This window comes from Pongo pygmaeus, chromosome 13, assembly GCF_028885625.2.
Source record: "Pongo pygmaeus isolate AG05252 chromosome 13, NHGRI_mPonPyg2-v2.0_pri, whole genome shotgun sequence".
Taxonomy (NCBI): domain Eukaryota; kingdom Metazoa; phylum Chordata; class Mammalia; order Primates; family Hominidae; genus Pongo; species Pongo pygmaeus.
The window spans coordinates 99,330,897-99,353,825 of NC_072386.2; the positions used below are offsets into that span (position 1 = coordinate 99,330,897).

The 22,929-nt window shown below is 39.5% G+C and overlaps 1 protein-coding gene across 1 annotated transcript in view; it reads right to left on the reverse strand.

The window, feature by feature from the left end:
- The window catches only part of ELP1 (elongator acetyltransferase complex subunit 1), a 64,774-nt gene that overhangs the window by 15,902 nt on the left and 25,943 nt on the right, over positions 1 to 22,929 (reverse strand). Inside the window, exons 14-29 of the mRNA XM_054500323.2 lie at positions 21,263 to 21,445; positions 18,477 to 18,583; positions 17,755 to 17,858; positions 16,543 to 16,596; positions 16,339 to 16,444; positions 15,368 to 15,483; positions 14,928 to 15,001; positions 13,769 to 13,847; positions 13,599 to 13,678; positions 12,264 to 12,401; positions 12,069 to 12,154; positions 11,612 to 11,760; positions 9,071 to 9,194; positions 8,108 to 8,205; positions 6,324 to 6,525; positions 4,463 to 4,524 (exon numbers count right to left, since the gene is read on the reverse strand). Of these exons, the coding sequence (XP_054356298.1) occupies positions 4,463 to 4,524; positions 6,324 to 6,525; positions 8,108 to 8,205; positions 9,071 to 9,194; positions 11,612 to 11,760; positions 12,069 to 12,154; positions 12,264 to 12,401; positions 13,599 to 13,678; positions 13,769 to 13,847; positions 14,928 to 15,001; positions 15,368 to 15,483; positions 16,339 to 16,444; positions 16,543 to 16,596; positions 17,755 to 17,858; positions 18,477 to 18,583; positions 21,263 to 21,445 (1,762 nt within the window). The remainder of the gene's footprint in view (positions 1 to 4,462; positions 4,525 to 6,323; positions 6,526 to 8,107; positions 8,206 to 9,070; positions 9,195 to 11,611; positions 11,761 to 12,068; positions 12,155 to 12,263; positions 12,402 to 13,598; positions 13,679 to 13,768; positions 13,848 to 14,927; positions 15,002 to 15,367; positions 15,484 to 16,338; positions 16,445 to 16,542; positions 16,597 to 17,754; positions 17,859 to 18,476; positions 18,584 to 21,262; positions 21,446 to 22,929) is intronic.

Consider the following 22,929-nt stretch of genomic DNA (forward strand, 5'->3'; position numbering starts at 1 on the left):
GAGGCCAGGAGTTTCAGACCAGCGTGGGCAACGTAGTAACACATCATCTCTACAAAAAAAATTAAAAATTAGCCAGGCATGGTGGCATGCACCTGTAATCCCAACTACTCTGGAGGCTGAGGGTGGAGGATAGCTTGAACCTAGGAGTTTGAGACTGCAGTGAGCCATGATCTTGCCACTGCACTCCAGCCTAAGCAAGAGTGGGACCCTGTTTCTTTAAGAAAACAACAAAAAATAAGAAAAAAGAAAAAAATGAAAGTAAGGCATCACCTTAAGAAACTAGAAAAATAAAGAGCAAATAAAATAATAAACAGAAAATAATAAAAAAATTAATGATATAGAATCCAGAAAAATCATAGAGAAAAACAATGAAACAGTTCATTCTTTAATAAGATCAATAAAATTGATAAACCTCTGGCCAGAATAATCAGAAAAAAAGAAGACACATCAATATCTAGAATGAAAGACAGGACGTCACCATACACCCTACAGACAATAAAATAAGAGAATACTATAAACACTTTATGCCAATAAATCTGACAATTTAGATGAAATGAACAAATTCTTTGAAAGACATAAAGTCTCAATGCTTATTCCACAAGACACAGATAAACCTGAATAGGCTAATGTCTACTAAAGAAACTGAATATAGTGAAAAACTTTCATTAAAGAAAACTCCTGGCCAAAATGGCCTTACTGGTATATTCTACTAAAGATTTAAGGAAAAAAATATCTCCCAACAGCTGGGAGAAAGAGCTGAGCTGTCAGGTGTTGGAGTAGCTGATCAAAGCAACAAGTCAAAAATGAATTAAGTCTTCAGGCATTGCATTGGTATAAGCAAGAGACTAAAACCAGGGAAAGCACCAACTGTCTCTGTTCCATTTTTTCCCAAGGAACAACTCACTAGTCAAGAGTCAGCTGGATCCACACAGACATGAGGGTTGGTTCACTGTTGAAGGAGCTTGGAAAAAAAGGCTTCAGCAGTTTGATGGCTCTTGGGGGTATGGGTGCAAAGGAAGGGGGCTAAGGGTGGAAAAGTACTGGGTAGTGAGTCACAGTGGAAAAAAATGCCAAAGTTTTGCACTCCTTGCATAAACAGGCCTTGGCAGGGGTGCCTGAAGAAGACCTTGGCCCATGGCCTCAGATGGAGAGACCTAGGAATGAAAGTGCCAGGACTCTGAATGCAAATACTGTTATAGGAGCATGACTAACGGGGGGCCTTGAGTCCTTGACTGCAACTCCCTTTAGAAACTGTAATGTATTGGCAGTATGCCAAGTCTGGTGTAGGGAGGGCAGCTTTTCCCCATGTGGCCTCCTAGGTAAAGTCTGTAATTGTTTATGGTCAGGTCTGAAACATCACACATAGGTTTTTAACCATGAGCCAGACTCTCATACCAATTCTACATGAAATCCTCCAGAAAACAGAAATGTAAAGGACACCACCCCTCATTTTATGACAGCAGCATTATCCTGATACCCAAAACATGGCAAAGACACGAAAAAACTATAAACCAATATCCCTCATGAACACAAACACAAAACTCCTCAAGAAAATTTCAGTAAATCTAATATACCACGAGAGAAAAAGGGTAATAAATCTATAATACCAAGTGGGGTTGAACCCAGAGATGCAAGGTTGGTTTAACAGTAGAAAATCAATCACCTAGTCCCCCATATCACTGGTCTAAAAACAAAAACCCATCATAGTTGAAAACGCATTTGACAAAATTCAACACCCATTGATGATAAAAACTCTCAGAACAAGGAACAGAAGGGGATTTCCTCAAACCAAGAGGGCAGGAATTGGCAAATTTTTCCTGTAAAAGATTAGACAGTAAATATAGGCCTTATGGGCCAAACTATCTGTGTCACAACTCTTTAACTCTGCTGCTGTAGTGTTAAAGCAGCCATAGACAAGATGTAAACTAATGAGCATGGCTATGCTCCAATAAAACTTTATTTACAAAAATGGGTGGCACGTTGGATTTGTCACAGGTTGTAGTTTGCCAACTCTGCAACAGAGAGCATTTAAAAAAAAAAAAAGCAAATATCAGGCCAGGCACGGAGACTCATGCCTGTAATCCCAGCACTTTGGGAGGCTGAGACAAGCGAATTGCTTGAACCCAACAGTTCAAGACCAGCCTGGGCAACATGGCAAAACCCCATCCCTACAAAAAATACAAAAATTAGCCAGGCATGGTGGCATGTTCCTGCAGTCCCAGCTACTCAGGAGGCTGAGGTGGGAGGATCACTTGAGCCCAGGAGGTCAAGGTTGTAGTGAGCTGAGATCACACCACTGCACTCCAGCCTGGGTGACAGAGCAAGACTCTCTGTCTCAAAAATAAAATAATATAGAATAAAATTTTTAAAAAGCAAACATGACACTTAATGCTAAAAGACAATTGACTTTTCTCCAATATCAGGAAAAAGGCAAGGATGTTCACTCTTAACACTTCTATTCAACACCATATTGGAAGCCCTAGAAAATGCAATACAGATAGAAAAAAGTATTGATTGTAAGAAAGACATAAAACAGTATTTATAGAAACCATTTTTGTTAATGTAGAAAATCCTAGAGAATACACTCAAGAGCTTCTAGAACTAATAAATGAGTTTAGCAAGGTTACAGGATACAAGGTCAATATACAGCCTCCCTGCAAAACACTTCAGCTATATTTCTATATACTAGTAATAAAACATTAGAAAATGAAATTAAAAGCTAGTCAATCCTTGAGATGACTCCAGCCCCGGCCAACACCTTAATTGCACCCTTGTAAAGGACCCTGAGCCAGAAGGCCCCAGCTAAGCCCTACCAAGATTCTTGGCCCATTGAAAAAGTGGGATAATAGGGTCTGTTGTTTTAAGCTGCCAGCTTTTAAGGTAAGTTGTTACATAGCAATAGATAATACATCTAGTGTCACAGTAATACACCCAGTGCTGGTGAGCATAGGAGACACTGAAGCACTCTCACATATCACTAGTGGGAACGCAAAATGATACGGCCACTGCAGATTAGTTCTGCAGCTTCTTAAAAAGTTAAACATCCACTTATCACGGGGATGTGGCATTCCCACTCCTGTCCCCATAAAGACCTGTACTAGAATGTTCACGGCTGAGTTATTCATAATAACCCCAAACTGAAAACAATCCAAATTACACCAACTGGTGAACAGATCAACAAATTCTGACATATTCATACAATGGGATACTATTCAGCAATACAAAGGAATAAACTACAACATGGATGCATCTCCAATGCACTATGTGAGTGAAAGGAGCCAGACTAAAAAGACTACATACCATATGGCTCTGTTTATATGAAATTCTAGATAATGTGAAACTTTACTGACTGATCAGTTTGCCAAAGGCTGGCAGTGGAGGGAGAAGGCTGACTGCAAAAGAGGAAGTAGGGAACTTTTGGGGGTGTTAGAAATGTTCTAGATCATGAGTGCAATGGTGGTTACACAGCTACAAACATCTGTCAAAATGTACTGAATTCTTCATCTAAAATTGGTGAATTAACTTTATTATATGTAAATTATACAACTGTACAACACATAATTTTATTGTATGTAAATTACGCAAAATAATTTTTTGCATTAATCTTCATTTACAAAGAAAAAAAGACAATGGCATCTTATCCATTTAATTAACTCTCTATGTGGTATATCTTTCCACTCCAACCTATCTACTCTTTTAGGTATGTTTCATTCCCTGGTATTTTCAATTCAATCACCCAACAAATATTCTCTCCAGGATCTAATTATATAAAATTTTAGTTATCTTCTTTCACTCACTGTTATTACACAAGAGACAATTAAATATTTTTAAAGCACAATTAAGTTACATAAATGTGCTATCAGTAACAACTGTAAAAAACACTCTCTCATCAAAGGTCAAAACTCTACAAGGCAATAATCCCTGGTGTCAACTGTGCACTTGTGTACTGCTAGTCTGTGGCCAGTTACTGCAGTTTTATTGTTTTCATAATAAATCCTATAATACTACCAAATGCTCATATGGGTACTTATCCTTATAATCTGCTGTACCTCCAGGTCCCTGAGGTAAAAGAGACATTTCCAATAGAGAGAATGGGAGTAAAAGCCAAGAGTATGTAGCCTTCAATGATCCTGTTTTTTAATGGTCCGTTCTCATTGTTTCTACTTTGGCAAACTCAATTTTAAAAAGCACAGCTACCTTGAGATGTAATTAAGTACTTTCTACCAAGGTCAAACCAGTAGTATGTTAAAGTAGAGCCCTTTCATATTCTACCTCACAAAACTTAGAGATGTACTAAATTTACATTTCCAAGTCAAGCCAGCAAGATAAGACCTCTGGGGCAAACACTATCTCTGGACTTAACAATTATGCACAGTTCTTTTAACTTTCATGATCACTAAGATACAATTGAGAAGACCTTTCTTGCTGACTGGGGGGTTTAGAAGGGAGGAATTGAGTTTACCTGGGCATACTCTTCCAAAACCATGGCTGCGTCAATGTGCTTCCTCTGCTCAACCAGCTTTCCTGTAGAGACAATAAGCAGCAGTTGACTACAAAGTTAAACAGATTCTTTGGCTCAAGTGCTTCTTTAATATGTCTTTATTATGTATGAAACTATGTACTTTCTGAATTTCTGTGAGGGACTAGGTATATACACCATAGAGTCGTATCTTAAATGGCAGCTAGAATCTAAATTTAGCACAGGAATTGAAAATCATATACAGCCAAAATTAGCCTTGAAAGATGCTTCGAAAGCATGTATATGGGAAAATGACCTGGTATCTCTCACTAAACCACTTTGTCTCTTAACAGTAAGAGACCACTATTTCTTTGGTTGAGCACTAGATGGAGGTAGCTGACTTATGTTTGAATCATGCAGTGTCTTTAGATCCTAGAATCACTCTCAGCCCAACTGAGATAAACCACAGAGAGGCACAGAGAACCCAAGGCTTTCAAAGGAGCTGGCAGATTCCGGTCTCTCATTGCATGCTCACTCCAGGGCATATATCACTAAAAAAGTAGGTAAAATCACCTCCACTATTTAAATAGTTACCTTCTCTTTCTTTTGCTCTCTTGTGTAAACTGCCTACGTTAAATGTACACACACAGTGACTCCAGTGTGTAACATTTCTCAAACATCTTTGACCATTGCCCTCCCCACCTACTTTTGCTAAACATCTGAGAAAACCTAGAAATACTCCCTTATAAGACATGGGAAATAGTAAGCTAAGAGCTGTAAAGAATAGAAGATAAGAGATCCAAGAACAGAGATAGAAGGTATAAACAACCAATACCATAAATTTCTAAAGCAGAAAGGAACAATGGAGACTGAACGAATAACTACAAGGCCTGAAATAAGGAATTCTCAACATTTGTAAAAAGAGGCCAGCTTGGAAACGGAGGGATTTGGGAAGGACTAATAACCAGAAAAAGAAAAGTGATAATCCCATACACTGTTATAATCCCAAGAAAAAAAGAATACTGCAAATGACAAAGAAGGACTGGTACATAAATTTAACAGGATAGAGTTTGGAATTTTTTTAGGACTGCTTTTTTTTTTTTCTTTGAGATCTCAACAATATTTACAAGTTACGGAAAAAAATATACCAGTCATTGCTTTACTTCAAGCACTGCTGAGAGGACCAGAGCTTCTGCTCATCTCTTTTCACAGGTGTCCTTACACTTTCCTCCACTCTGGTACTAGAGCCTGGTACCAGCCTTGCCTCTGGTTCGGGCAACCCTTGTCCCTGATGCAGCTAAACTGCCTTTGCTTTCAGAATGCTTGGACATTTGGCCTTTTTTTTTCCCCACCTCATTCCTGGCTATTCCAACAACCTACTGTCTATACCAGAATGCACCCATCCCAAAATTCATCTTTACCTTCTTACAGGGCACAGACCATCCAGCTACCTGGTGTGGCCGAGATGGAATAGAAGGTGATAGTTTAACTTCCAACCAGGTCATTTCCAACTTAAAGGTAAATGTTTTACCACGACTCTAACTTCTCCCCACTCTCCTTCCTTCCCCACAGATGTGGAGATAACCTAGCTACAACCATCTGCCTAAAAGGTTGCAGAGCCACACAACAGAAGGGCCTATAAATCCCTATGAGAGAAATAAACTTCTTTCCATATTGGGCCACTGCATTCTGGGACTCTTGCTGTAGTAGCTTACACTTTAAAGCATTCTAAATTAATTTTTATCAGTGAGAATGAGACTGTCTGAGGGTATTCTGCCCTAAATTTATTTGCAAAAATACCAAACAAAAGAAATACATTTTTTAAAAGTTTTGTAGATGTAGACATATAAATGATTGTACTTACCTGCCAGAGTTCTGCCAAGGCCCGCCAGCTGGTCTTTGGTAAAGTTAAGCTGGGCTGCCACACAGAGGGCTTGCTTCCAGTTGCCACATGTCAGAAAGGCTGAGAGAGCTTTCTCGTGGGCACCACAACGGGCAAACGTTAGCCCCGCTGGCTCATACATGTGCTCCTGCATCAGGTGCTCCCCATAAGCAATGCTGATATCCTGTGACAAGAGGAGATTTAGGACTGAGGAGGAAACATGACAATCATTTCTCTAAAGCTCCCGTGTAGCTGCTTTAGTTCCTATACTTGAAACTCCCTTAAAAGAATTACCTGGGAAAATCTTACAGTTGATCAGTTAGTGCAATCATTTTTTCATTCAAAACCTTACTGAAGATGTGCCATTTATTCACTCAACAAATAATTACTCTTCACTACATATGCACCATTCTGGGCAGTATGGATACTACAGCAAGGCAAAAAATAAAACCAAACAAATGAAAAACCATATAAGAACCACCACCAAGTTGCTGCTCTTATAGTAACAGAGGACGAACTTATGGACAAAATACAGTCTATGGCATAATGGCAAAGGTGGATAAAGGGACAGAGGACAGTCTCCTCGCAGCCCTCAGGGAGTGTGAGCTCTAACGGCTGTCAGGAGAATAAACCATGTGATGAGATAGGGGACAGCATCCAGGCAGAGGGCACAGAAGGCACCATGGCCATGCAGCAGGAATGCGTATAGCAGGTCTGAGGAGTAACAGGACGGCCAGTGTGACTGGAGCAGAGAGTGTGGGAGAGAATAGAAAACAAGGGCGAAGAGGTAGCCACTGGCTAAATCCTCAATTCTCCAGGCTGGATGTTAGGCAGAGATTCAGAGAGGAATACAACATGGAGTCCTCGCCCTTAAGAAGCCCACAGCCTGGTGGAGGAGACAAAGCAGCTAATTAGCAGTTTGACAAATGCAATCACCAAGGTAAGGGCAGGCTGCTCTGGGAGTTCAGTGTTTGGCGTCTGGTCCAGGAATGGCATTCAGGAGTAACCCAAGGGTTCTGATGGACAAATGGGGCTAAAGGAAGACTGGTGGGTAGAGAAATGGCAGAGGAATCACACAATGTGACATCTGTAGAACTACCTACAAGTAACTGGGAATATGGACAGTGGCAGAAGCTGGTGCTAAAGAAGCTGGCAGGGGCTTGATCAAAGAAAGATGTGTATATTGTCTGAGGACAAATTGAAAATGGTGATGTTGGTGGCATGGTAGAGTGGTGGTTAATGGCATGGGCAGGGTGGTCAGGCAGCCTGGGCTCTGTATCCCAGGTCCAGCACTTTGTAGCTCTGGATCCTCAGGCAAGTTGCTTCCTCATCTACAAATTGTGTACAGCACCCTATTAGGCTGTTAAGAGGATCACATAACACATTTAACTTATAAGCAAAGTGTGTGGTATATAAAAAAGGCTAAAGGGATGCTTTTTTAAACAAACAAAACTTTCCCTTTATGCTGAAATATATGGGAAAGATCTGTACTTGTTAGGATGATCAGTCTTACAGCAGTGAGGTTGGGCTAGAGCAGGAGTGGGAAGGAAGCAGGGAACCCCACGGGGAAGGTGCTGTGGTATTCCCGATGAGGAATCAGAGAACAGGTCAGGACCATTCTCCCAGATAAGAAGTTCAAATTGAGGCTAATTAGTTTTAAGATCAATTTTGAAGCCAAGGATGTTGTTACGAACTTAGGATCCTCACTCCTTTCCTACTAAAGCAAAAAGGAAAACCAGGACAACCTCATTTCACACACCACATACCTGGTACTGTTGTGAGCTTGGTGAATATAACTTCAGAGCTTCGTTATACAAGTTTTTATCTTTTATCAAGTTTAAGCATTCTGGGAAGTACTCAGGTCCTGCAGGAAAATGATTCACATAAAGACAGGCTTAAGACATGGGAAGCATAATGGACTTCATTTATACCAATGGTCACCAAACAAAATAAATGAGGAACTTTTTAAGACCTAAATAATCAGAGAATCTGAAGAATGGGATCCTGGAATTTGAATTTTTAATGAGCACCACTGCAGATTCTGAGGCAAGAGAAGCACTGATTGGGATCAGCATCCTACTTAAGGGTCCCAGCCTTCCAGCCCAGTGTTTTCTCAGCCTCCTTGAAAAGACATCGCCTGGGAAGCTTATTAGACACATGCACGCCTCAGTCCTATGCCAGACCAGCTGAATCAGATTCTCCAAGGATGCCAGCAGCTGAAGGCTTAACATGCACTCCAGGTGATTCTTCCTTTCCCCCCTGTCATTCCCCAGTAAAGAATCACAACTGCTCCAGCATGAGAGGAACAACTGGCACCCCATCACTGTCAATTAAAACTGTGTCTTGCAGGGCACGGGAAGGTGGCCTCATCACGCTCTCCAGACAAGCAGAGTTTCCCCGACATATCTGCAAACAGCACGAGAATGAAGAACTGTCAACCAATTTTGATTCTGAGACACTGAAGTTAACTCACAGGTGCTCATTCTTAACCAAAAAAGGATCTGCTCGACGCTCTTACCTAGGGAGCTCTTCCAGTTCATTAAAAGTGATTTCTTTACCTTCAGCTTTTCAGAACACAGGACAAAATAAGGTAAGCCTACATAATTGTTAGAGTTTTCAGGAGTGGGAAGTGAAATCAGTCACTGTCTAAAGTAACAGCTTAATTTATACCTTGCCTAGTTCCAAAGAAGATCTGAAGTAGAGATGAACATACGAATCCCCACACTTACCACATTTGCTGAGGTGGCCAATGGCTTTTTCATATCGTTTCAAGTATTTGTCTATAGTAAACCGCTGATAATTAGTTTCCATTTTCTTAAGTGTATTAAGAAATGGAAGATATTCTTTGGGATCCTAAAAAAATGATTAATGAGAATTTTATTACTTGTGATATTCATATATAGGAATAGAAACTAGCATTTATATATAGCAATAAACCCAAAGCTACATAATTTTTAAATGTATATTATATATTAACTGCATATTACATAATATATAAAATCAAACTACAGTTGTCCCCCAGTATCTATGGGGAATTGGTTCCAGGACGCCCCAAGGATACCAAAATCCAAGCATACCCCAGTCCTGCACTTGACCCCATGGAGCCTGGATACACAAAAAGTTGGCCCTCTGTATCTGCAAGTTTCAAATCCTGCAAATATTGTACTTTTGATCCACACTGATTGTGGATGCAGAACCTGTGGACACAAAGGGCCAACTGTGTTTGAGAGAGATCCACATTTAGATAAACCCACACAGTTCAAACTCGCACAGTTGAAACTCATGTTGTGCAAGGGTCAGCTGAACATCAAACAAGCTTTGGCAAAAATGCTTTCAAATATGGATATTATTAAGTTACAATTGGAATAACAGTAACTTTCTTAATTAAGTCTCACAGTATCATTTATTTCATAGGCTAATAAGGGAAATAAGGTTTCAGTCTAGAAGATATTGAACAAATGCATCTAAGTTTCTCCTAAAAGTCTAAGACATTGCTTTTGGTGCTGTTTTCATGACATTCCATGCCCTCCGGAAAATATCACATTACAATAAAAATAAAATTATACTGACTTGGACTCAAAACTCTGAGACTCTTTCAACCTAGTATTTATTGGCACTATCATCTCCAGCTCTATGCCATGCCCTGTAAGCAAATTGTTTTTCTTCCTAATGGAGAGGTGTTTCCTGTCTTTAATGCAATTTCCCTGGGTTGACAGGATAAATACATGTAAGAACAACATAGGAAAAAAACCCAAGACAACAAATAATTAAGTGCTCATTCCCAGCACTCTGGGAGGCCGAGGCAGATGGATTGCTTGAGCTCACAAGGCTGAGACCAGCCTGGGCAACATGGCGAAACCCCGTCTCAACAAAAAAAATACAAAACTTAGCCGGGCATGGTGGTACACGCCTATAAGCTGAGGTGGGAGGATTGCTTGAGCCTAGGAGGCGTAGGTTGCAGTGAGCCAAGATGGTGCCACTGCACTCCAGCCCAGGTGATAGAGTCAGACCTTGTCTCAAAAATAAATAAATACTGCACTCCAGAAGGAGACACACTGTAGTCTGCAAGGGTAGTCACTGGGTGCAACAGAAGCATATAGGAGGGTCACCTCACCCAGTCCCTGGAGGGAAGCATGAGTGGCTTACTAGGAAGAGGCCACCTGGGCATACTTTAACCTAGATTAGTGAGAATTAGCCAGGGGAATGGTGAGGGGGGAAGCAGTCAAAGCCCATGGATGGCAGAATGCTGCCTACCAAGGCATGTGGTAGTGAGGGGTAAGGGAAGGGGGATAAAAGCATTGTCTTTCCTCCATGGGCAGAAGAAAAAAAGACAATACCAAGAAGTGAGAATGGAAAGATACACAGAGGCCAGGTCAAGGAACGGTTTCTAAGCAGTATTATGGCTTCTGAATTGTATCCTTGGAACAATGGGAGCTCGTGAAGGAATTTAAGCAGAGAGATGAAGGATCCGATTTTCCTTTTTGGAGAGGTCATGGGGAAGAGACTGAGGCTGCAAAAAACTAGATAAAAAAATATGCATACCAGTGGTGCTCAAAGTTTTTGATCATAGCACATGTACCAACACAGGAAAGGGGGCCATGAGCCTTCTGTGCTCCATGTGCCCACCCTCCACTAGAAAAAAGAGCCATGTGAGAAAGAACCAGAGTGGAACATGAACCACTTGTTACATTTCCTTTATAACAGAAGAAATTAGCTCACACATATGCCCATCATCTTAAAAATAACCATGTAATTTTAGGCCACACACGGTGGCTCACACCTGTAATCCCAGCACTTTGGGAGGCCGAGGCGGGTGGATCACGACATCAGGAGATGGAGACCATCCTGGCTAACACGGTGAAACCCCGTCTCTACTAAAAATACAAAAAATTAGCCAGGCGTGGTGACGGGCACCTGTAGTCCCAGCTACTTGGGAGGCTGAGGCAAGAGAATGGCGTGAACCTGGGAGGCAGAGCTTGCAGTAAGCCGAGACTGTGCCACTGCACTCCAGCCTGGGCGACAGAGCAAGACTCCGTCTCAAAAAAAAAAAATTGCCATGTAATTTTACTTCACCTCTTCAACCTCACAATCAAAACACTTTCATAAGCAGAGGGGCTTAGGAACGTGGGCCCTAGAAACTCACAGATCTGTCTCCAGCCCTGCACTCACAGGGTGATAGCAGAAAAGCTACTGCACTACCAGAAGCAGGGTTTCATACTATCATTATATAAACAAGAACCAAATGGCATAAAAGTAAGAACTCCACATACCTTCTGTGACTTCTCAGCTACCATGAGGACCAAATCAAAGTCATAGGTGCCAAGAGAATGATCATATAATTCATTAACATCTACCAGAAGCAGCAAATATTTCAGGGCCTCTTCAGCACTGACAGCATCAGGATCAGAAGGCACATTTCCTAAGAGTGTTTAGAAAACAAAACAGAACACAATCATTTGGGGAAAACACCCACAGACCTAACAACATAACCAAAAAGACAATAAATTTTTCTCAACGGAACTGGACATCAGAAGAATATATACTTCTGATACTTTCATATATGCTTTAGAGGGCAGCACTGAAAAAAACTGACATGGGTCTTAAAATGGCAACTAAAAAGTCACATGTTAAATCTGTGGTGTGGCAATGACATGGTGATGGTCACCTGCAGAAGACTAGTGGCAGTCACGGCCACCTTAAGCACTTTCTCTGTGAGCGGATCTCTACCTTGAAGCTCGTGTACTTTCTGCAGTACAATTTCCAGTTCTGGGGTTGTCTTCTTTACATGAGATGTAAGTATGGATAGGCAGTATCTGAGGTAATAAGTGAAGAACACCAGAATGAGAAAGATAAGTAGGCTGGACAAGGACAACTACACACTTTGGTTTTTCGAAGGATGCCGCCTGGTGACAGCATACATACTTATGAGGATTTATGCTCTCCATGACTGCTCTCATAGCATCACAGACAAGGTCTAGTTTTTTCCCGTCAGGATCCCTGGACAGGTGGACACTGCTGGTAACTGGTGGAGGGTACATGGTCTTCGTGACATCTTCTTCTCTAAGAACAGATGTGTATGGAACAGTCATCAACAGAACATGCAGCCCAGCAATCAAAGTACTAACATACACCTGGCATACTGATGATGATAAATAAAAATGACTTTTGGAAAAGAGTTGAATTATAAAAATATTGAGAAATAAAACATGTCCACAAAAGACTTATACAAATGTTTGTAGATGTTTTAGTCACATTAGCCCCAAAACGGGTACAATCCACGTGTCCAGCAACAGGGGAATGAATAAGCAAACAGTGGTGTATTTACACAATGGCATACTACTGAGCAATAAAAAAAGAATCAACTAGTGATACATATAAAAACACAGATGAATCTCAAGACAATATGCTGAATGAAAACAGCTTTATGCAGAAGAGTAATACTGTAAGCTTCCATTTAGGTGAAGTTCTTGATTTATGGTGAAAAATTCAGAGGAGTAGTTGCCTGGGGAATGGGACAGGGACTGACTGAAAGGAATCTGAAGCAGCTTTCTGAAAAGGAGTAAATGCCCCCTAAATTGATAAAGGTTCAGGTTACATGAAATGTACATTTGCCAAAACTCACTAAATGGCACACTTAAGAGTTGGACATTTCACTGTAGATAAATATGACCTGAAAAAACACAACAAAACCAACCCACACACAAAGAATGCCCTCTAGTTAATGATATACAAGGAGAAGTACAGGGGGTAGAGTGGACTGATGTCTACAACTCATTTAGAAATTTGTCTACAAACAAAATGAATGATGGATAGATAGATTATAGAGAATGAGAATGCGTATACAGAAAAATATAAACTGGTGAATCCAGGTGGGGTATATATAGGCTGCTTACTGGACAATTCTCTCAACTTTTCTGTTTTGAAAGTGTTTCATTAAAAAGTTGAGGGGAAAGATCATCAGAGACAAAGATGCCATTTGATATCAAGCTCCTAAGAAAAACAAGTAGTTTTATATGTCTACCTAAAAATCAAGTCAAATAATAATTCTGAATGACATGTTTTAAGGACACAGTTTTAAACAGGCTGTTTTAAAAAGAAAGGAAAAGAGCAAAAAACCAACTGGCATCTAAGAGTTATAGCAATTTTTAAAAATGAACCGTAAGGAATTTTTCTTCTCTAGCTATTTATGTTTGATTTCCTTAACAAGAAGAGAGAAAATTATGGAAAAGATACGCATGAATTATTCAAAATACTTACTTCAATTCTGTAAAAAACAAGTTAATGTGATTCACAGAATCTATCTGTTTAATGAAGGTTTCCACATTCTCAAGAAACACCTACCAAAAAAAGGGACAAAACATCTTCGTTCAAATCATATTAGTTCAAGCACAAAGTAAGCTAGAGTAAATGACAGCTTAGAAAGTTACCTTAGGGTTATGATCATAAATCAGATTGAGATTGATTCTCAGCTTTCTCATGCATTCAAATGCCTCTTTAAACATAAGTCTGTGAGGAGACAGAGAAAGAATAGAAAAGGTATTCTCAAAAACTGAGCTCCATGGGCCCAGTATATTTTCATTATGATACAAACCAGTTATAATCAGATTACAGCCCCAATGCCAAGCTACTATTACTGGATTTCTACTCTGAAATTACAGAATAAAAAAATCAGGTACCACATTCATTTACCTTCTTAAAAGGTGTGATTTAGTCATCATGGCTGTCTGAGAACTACATCTTCACATACATACAACAGAAAATCATTACAGAAAGCCGGGCACGGTGGTTCACGCCTGTAATCCTAGCACTTTGGGAAGCCGAGGTGGACAGATCACTTGAGGTCAGGAGTTTGAGACCAGCCTGGCCAACATGGTGAAACCCTGTCTCTACTAAAAATACAAAAAAAAAATCAGCCAGGCGTGGTGGTGCATGCCTGTAATCCTAGCTATGTGATTACATAGAGGCTGAGGTGGGAGGATTGCTTGAACCCAGGAGGCAGAGGTTGCAGTGAGCTGAGATTGCACCACTGTACTCCAGCCTGGGTGATAGAGCAAGACTCTGTCTCAAAAAAAAAAAGAAAATCATCATGGAATTTAGGTCTACTTTTTAAACAAAACATTAGTATAGATCTTTCTAATACAAAGTTTCCTCCAAATAGGTTCAGAAAATCAGTCATTTCCTTCACAAGAGTGGCTCGGGCTCTTTTGGGTCATAGGCCCCTCTGTAAATCTGTTGAAAGCTGTGGGCTTTCTACTTGAATAAATACACAAAGACAAGGTTTGTTGTGTACAATCTACCTGGGTTCATAGGCCACCTAAAACCCACATGTGTTCCCTCAGGTTAAGAGAAGCCCTCCTTTATATAATGAGTGTCACGATTCTTTCTGCTAGGAATCTCCACTACAAAATACTGTATTAAAGTAAAAAAGTTTAAAAAAAAAAAAAAAGAGCCTCTAAGAATCTGATTGATGATATAGGTAATGAGGGTTTTTCATACTTTTAAGTTCTCAAAATTGTAATAAAATACTTATTGTCTTCACATGTAAATCACAAGCTAACTAGTTGCAAACACTGCAATGGCACTTACTTGTCCAACCACTTCCGAATCTGAGCTAAAACCAGGGCTCGATGATGAACAACTTCTAAGTTTCCCCTTGGCATCTTAAATAAATTAAAGCAGTAACATTTTTAATTAAGTAGAAAACATTTAAATAGCCAGGATACACAATTTTACCTAACTCTTCACAGAGAACTACCACAACTCTCTAAAATGAGCACACTTTTAGCAGAATCTGGTTGTTCTCTATATTTATCTTGACTTTCAAGAAAAGTTTCCCTTTGAGCCTTTCCTGGTCACAGCCTGTATCAACACTCCTTTGAATAAAGCTAACAGAAGACTATCAAGGAAAGGTTTACAATAAATGATACAAAGAATAAGAAAGCCTAAAATACAACCTGCAAGAATTATGCTTGGTACTTGGCTGAATGACAATCAGACTATCTATCTTGTCTGAAAAACCAGCTTACCTGTAATACAAGCTTTGTGTCCTGGGGCACAACAGTGACAATCCGTGAACCCCTCTCCACTTTCCGCAGAACTTCCCCATTGGACACATGATTGCTGCCCAGGCCGGCCTGTAATGCTAAACACACCATTAACTAATAAGCCTTAACTATCACAACAAGCCACTCTCCATTAACTGCAAGTGAAATCACACACATTATGTGAAATAGAAGAGAACAAATAACCATGTGCCTTAGCTCTCCCACTGAACCTCAAGACTATCAGCCCTGCTGATGAACACGCTCATCCCTGGAACTCGCCCTCTCTCTTACAGAGCCCTCATGCATATTCACATACACAGCTTCTCAAATGATGCAGAGAAACACAGTAAGAATTGGGGCAACTTCTCTATTTCTTAGCATTATCAGTGTACTATAATCATATCAATGAAAGAAAGATTCCCTATTTCCAAGTTGGAAGCAAAGAAAATAAGTTGGCTTTTTAGAATAAGGAACACACACACACACACGTCACACACACACACGCGCCACACACACAGAGATAGATAGGGCATGGAACAGAAGACAAAATGCAGCCAATATCCTACAAACCACGAGATGGAGCCCAGATGTACAGTGGAGGGTAGGCACAGTGGGAAAAGACTACACAGAAGGTAAAACATTGGGGATCTACGTAGTAATTCCAAATAAAATATTAGATCAGTTACATAATAAAATTTCCTGAAAATTTTTTAACTTTAGAATGTGCTGCTTAAGGAAGGAACTCCCTTCCTTGGATGTCTTTACTAAAGTGCAGAGTGATTTAACTGAGATATTATGTTGAGATTAGGGTCTAAGTAAAATAACTCTAAAGATTTTCTCCAGCCTAGGACTCCTTGATAAAAAGCCAAAGTAGACGAAGAATTCAAAAAGTCATCAAGACTCCAAAGACACTGGAGGAGGGACCATTTCTATTTTATACATTGAAAACTTACTTTTAAATGAAGCATCCCTCAGGCAAAAACACTGGCAGGTATGGGAATGGGTTGTCAACAATAAAAACTCATCATATACTGCAAATGATGTGATATTTGACGCAACCTGTAAGAGAAGGCCAGAGAGGCATGGGGGGAAAGTTAGCTAGATTACTCAGAGCTAACACTGTGAAAAGGATCCAACACCAAACCAAGCCTTGATACCTCAATGTCATTGATGAAAAAGCGACACCTGTCAGTCAGACCAAGGACACACTCCTGCAAAGAAATAAAACTGAAATCACAACCAATTCTATTTCAAATCAGTTAAACCTAACTTTTCTATCACATAGTTCTACCACCCTATGATTTCACACCTAAGTTCCTGTAATCAGGACTAAAGATAGATACCTAAGACATGGCTGGGTCCAGTGCAAAACAGAATGTGAAGCCATCCAATCCATCAGTGAGCCCTGACATCTCCATCTCCTACATATATCTCAAACCCATCTCCTTTTTCTCCTCACTAACTCCACTCAACCTGTGTTGATCCCATATTCCAGTCTCGTCACTCTCCAATCAACTCTGTTCTGGGCAGCCAGAATCACTGTCCAAACCATGAAGCAGAACACATTACTCTGTTATTAAAAATCACAAGAAGTTTCTAATCTTTGTTCCATTAAAGAACTCAAATTCCCTCCTATGACTGTCACTGAGCTCCAGCCACAATGCTTCCATCCAGTCCCTTGAATCAGATGAGCTCTTGCTAAGCTCAAGGAGTTTGTTTTCCCTTCTGCCTGGACACAGAGCCTTCTTTTTCTTCACATCTCAGCACACACATCACTGCCTCTAAGAGGCCTTCCTGGATCACCAAATGCAGGACTCCCATTCTCATAGCCACCATCCTCAAATTATCCCTCAAACATCTCAGTATTCTCTACCAGTATACCCTGTCCATTTCCATCACACTCCCAACAAAGGGAATCATTACATTGAAATTAATAGATCACAAGTTCCAGAAGAACAGGAATTAGTCAAGTGGTTTTGTTTTCCAACCACTGCATTCTACCATCCACCACAATTATAGGCATTCTAGTATGTGTTGAATAAAAATCTACTAAAACTATTTTCAAGATCACATTTGTTTTCCCTACTAAATAAAATTAACTTTGAATGATTTGTACAACTAGGGATAAAGGGTTGCTAATCACATATATTATCTCATTTAGTCTTCTGAACCCTGATAGACAGATACTGATTTTCCTATTTTATAGACGAATAAGGTGTGGCTTATGAAAGTGAGATCATTTCCCACTATTGTCTAGGAATTTAGTGGAGACCCAAGTCCACCTCCAAAGCCCACGCTCTTTCTACTTAACGCCATCAGTCCCTGGGTAACTACTTTAAAAGTAAATTTCCTGCTCCTTGTTCACTTACCTCTTCTCCAATCACGGCCAATTCAGTCTGGGTGCATGGATAAGGAAACCGAACAGGAAATCCACCAGAGTTCTTCCATGGTTTAACAGCCAGAGAAGGTGACTCTGCGAGATTCACAGATCTAGTTTACAAATAGCTGATGTGCTCTTTGTAAAAAATCATCAACATCAATATTTGCTAAAACACTTAACATGCAATTTCAACCACTTTTTTTTTCTCCAATGCTGGCATTATTTATTTTTTTTTTTTTATTATACTTTAAGTTCTAGGGTACATGTGCACAACGTGCAGGTTTGTTACATATGTATACATGTGCCATGTTGGTGTGCTGCACCCATTAACTCGTCATTTACATTAGGTATATCTCCTAATGCTATCCCTCCCCTCTTCCCCCACCCCACGACAGGCCTTGGTGTGTGAAGTTCCCCTTCCTGTGTCCAAGTGTTCTCATTGTTCAGTTCCCACCTATGAGTGAGAACATGCGGTGTATGGTTTTTTGTCCCTGCGATAGTCATCAATCACTTTTTTAAGAGTACATTGTTCATTAAAAGAGGAAACAGGAGTAGAATACACTTGCCAGTTCCACTCTAAAGCTTAGGGTTTTCCAGGGTAGCTAAAAGACCTGACAATCAATGTTGTACTGACAAGATACAAGTACATGTTCTTAAGAACTAAGCATCTATGTAAGTCATAATATGCTTTCCTAACACCTTGATACTCACCCCAAAGGTACTTAAATATCTGGCCATCAGCCAGCTGTAATACTACTGACTTGGTCTTGGAATTGCAACATAGACTGATTATGACCCCATCCACCGTTGAAGATGAACTGACAAAAAAAAGAGGAGGGCATGTAAACAGACCATTTTTCTCAAAAATAGTGACATTTCACTGATTTTGAAAATCAACAATTTCCTTTTGATGCTGCACTACCTACTTCAATACAATGTAGACAAAATACATATATACACACCCAATACTATACACACACACACACACACACACACACACACACTTAGAGACAGATGGATGGTTAGATGGATAAAACTACTCCAAACCAAAGCTCAGACAAAGCCACATCTGCTACATGACACCACTTTCCACAAACCCAACAAGGTAGTTGTTTACACTGTGAAGTCATCATTCCTCTACTGGCCACAACTTACTGCACCTTATTACAATGTATTGTAGTTTTTCCCTGTACATTATTACTTATTACAATGTATTGCCTTCATTAGATATGGATGGTACCAATATCATTTCTGTCTGCTTAAAATAGTTAAAGCAGCTGGTCTGTAGGAAAATGAGCACACTCAATATCTCTATCACTATCATATTGACTGATGGAAAATTGTGGATTTTCACTAATGAGATGAAGGGAATTTGTTATCATCATTACATTTTTTCCCTGAGTCAATGGAGAGAAGTAAAATTTTACTTTTTTTTTTTTTTTTGACAGTATCTTGCTCTGTTGCCCAGCCTGAAATGCAGTTGACACAATCATAGCTCACTGCAATCTCAACCTCCTAGGCTCAAGTGATCCTCCCACCTCAGCTTCTCAAGTAGCTTGGACCATAGCCACGGAAGCAGAATTTCTTAAAAGAGGAGGAAGAGGTAGTGATTTAAAAAAAAAAAAAAAAAAAAGGAGACAAAGAGGTAGTGATAAAAGCAAATGATGTTAATGCTAACATTTAATTCAAAGTTTTTAACCAATCTACAAAAAAGCTAAAAATTATAACAATAGGGAATTCCTCTACAAATGCTTCAAATTTTGTGAGGATAAATTATCTGTCAAGAAGAGAACAAACTCTGCAGCTAGACTGGCTGGGATTTGATCCTGGCTCCACCTGCATGATCTCAGGCAAGTTACCTAACTGCTCCATGTCTTAGTTGTCTCATCTGTAAAATGATGGTGCAAATGGCACATACTTTAAAGAGGTATTATGAGAAATAAATAAGCTAAAACAGAGAAAGCACTTAGAAGAGTATTTTTTACAAAGTACAAGCTACAGTAAATGTAAACTACTTAATTGAGGGACTTTGCAGTCCTCAAAAGCATTAATATTTTATATGAACAAAACAGTCTTTTTGAGAAATAAAAGTCAAAGCAGTAGAAACATACTGTAAATGACTTCTCATTTTCTTTATAGCAAATGAGATGACTGCGTCAAGCTTTTGCCTCTACAAGCTAATGAGGAAGAATTTCAAATCTGAAGAAGTAGAAACTTAGTAAATTGCTCTGCTTCTCAAAAAGTAATCTACTGGCTTACTTTAAGTGCTACATATTTCTAGAACATATTCTGCATTTAGACATGTTAACAAAAGGCTTTTTCAAAATGTCACGAAGCACTATGAGTCAAAGAGCAGGAGCAAATGACTGCATTAAAAAGTTTTATGTCTATAAATGTATGTAATGTATATATATAAAGGAAAGGTTCCTAATTTTGCAACAACGTTTCTCAGAAGAGAAATCTCACCAGTAGGGCGTTAATCACAAATTAATCTGGGGATTAGTATCAGTGGACAAACGTGCCAAGTCTTGACACTGGTAACAAGGAGTTCTGGGAACTGGCTAGAAAATGCTATCAATTATACAACAGAGCTTGCATTACACAGAAGAGCATTCATTAACTGAAACCTGTTACATAATGAAGATATAGTCAAGAATCAAAACAAAACTCAGGCCCAGAGAACAGTGAAATTTCAGCAAAGAAGAATAGAGACTTTCTAATGGTAAATGTAGTCAAGTACAAAATAGGATATATAGAAGAGGAGGCTGGAAGCAGCATTTTGAAGTCACCACATCAAAACAAAGCATATATATGCAATCATGCATCATTTAACATTGGGGATACGTCTGAGAAATGTGTTGTTAGGTGATTTCATCATTGTGCAAACATCATAGAGTACTTACACAAACCTAGATGGTATAGCCTACTACACCCCTAGGCTATAGGGTATGGTCTATTGCTACTAGGCTACAAACCTGGACAGTGTGTTACTTTACAGAATACTACAGGCAATTGTAATACAATGTCGAGTATTTGTGTATCTAAACATAGAAAAGGTATGTATACACACACACACACACACACACGCATATATATGCGCATGACTGCATTTATACAAAATTTCTTCCCATCACATTAGCCCATGAGAATTAGCCACTCTAATTATGCTTGACAGTTATTAAAATCAATTATAACATATAATAATCACCCTGGAAAAATGTGGGTAGATGCTGAATTAAAATATTTAACACATCTTTAAAAAGTTGCTTCATCTATTAATATTTATCCTATTTTTCACCACTTTTTGATATATTTTTGGTCTGTTATTTTGACATGGCTCATAACTAGATTTAACCTTCTTATTAAGCGTGTCTAACAAGAAAGCTACTGCTCCTCAACCTTGATCAATGGAAGTCAAAAAAAGTTGTATGCTCGTAAAAGACAAAAACCTAACTCCATTTGCTAAACACGTGGAGTACAGGGAAAAACTGCAATACCTGACATTGAGCTGTCCATGCTCTTCATCCATCTCAGAAGAAGCTGCAGTCAAATGGTGAATGACAGACCGGGGGCTGGACTCACTGTGGCTTACAGCCAGGAAGACGTCTTCTTCAATCCAAGTGAGAAGGCCTAGTTTCAGAGGGTTTACGTCTTGATCTTCATTATTCTCAATCTGAATTCTATTGTAAATATTGAAGAATATCCAAGACATGAATAAAACTTAAAAACCACTGAGACGTTCCTGGATGAAGGAAGACTGAAGCATCTTGTATACAGTCCACTCCTAATTATTTGGAGGGACAAAACCTGAGATACTACCAAATACTAGAAAATCTAAAATTAATCTTTGTCTGGCTTAAGAATACGTTTTTATATTTTCCCTAAAATTTCTCATACCCTGAAATCTTTAAATTTGAAGAGAACACTTGAGGAAACTGACCACACAAGAAAATTACCTGCCCTAGTCTCTACACTAATGAACCCCAGAGCCTTTCCACTGCCACGACTTACCAGCATTCAAACCAGGCTCTGGCAGGTACGTGACTTGCAGTAGAATGGGTCCTTTCCTAATCACCTCACATTAAACTGACTGACTAGTTTGAGAGATGGTCTCCATGTCTCTAATGCATTCTTCGGTAGCATTCATACACCTGACCAGGGCACTGTTCTTGTCACCTCACGTAGGAACTGACAATGGTTACTTCCTGCCTTTTACATCAGGTGGCAAATCCACAGCTCTCACTGAAGAAGTTGGTCACTAGCCTGATCTTCCTCCTCAAACCTCTCTCCCCAGACTCAGGCTCCATTGCATTCATACAGAGTATCCCATGGAGGATCAGTCCCACCTCTGGTTTTCACTGACACTTTCTTCCCCAACAGACCCAATGTTCCCAATTCTTTGCCAACCCCAAACCTATCCCTTCCCCAAGGATCACGATGAGTATTCATGTCTTTTGTGAAATCTCAGACGAATTGACATTATCCCCATCGATTTTTTTTAAATGAAACTATATTCTAAACTGCCTCATACTTTCTAATTTGTCCTCTATCTCTACTCTAGTGGTTTCAAGTCTGTGAAGTGAAATAATGCATGTAAATGCTCTTTAAAAACTACTAAGCATTATACAGGCAGCCTCAAAATCACAGAGGTTGAACCCTTCTGCTGTATTTATTAAATATATCACATATATTTAAGAAATGTTATTTATTAAATTCTATTATTTGTTGTACTCAGTTAATTATTTCTGTTAATCTAACAATACATGTTCCCTGGAGGCAGAGTAGTTTAGTAATGAAGAACATGGACTTATCAAACAGAATAGAATCAAACCCTAAATTCTCTAGTTACCAGGTCCATGACCTTGGGTAAGTTACCTAACCTCTACACTTTGTTTTTTTAAACTGTAAGTACTCAATAAGTGGTATTTTAAAAAGTTCTCTCACAGACGTGGCATTATAATTTGATTTCTAGGTCATTTTGCAAATGCCTATAGTGTACCTGAGGTATTCAATTATGTCCAATTGTTTATAATACTGTTTCAATGGAAGAATGCATTCTGATTTCCATCCCGGGAGCCTCAAAACACAGCACCCAGAAGTTCTAGATTCCGGGATGGAGCAAAGACAGAGGCTGCATTAGGTCATCCATGTTAACAATCCATAC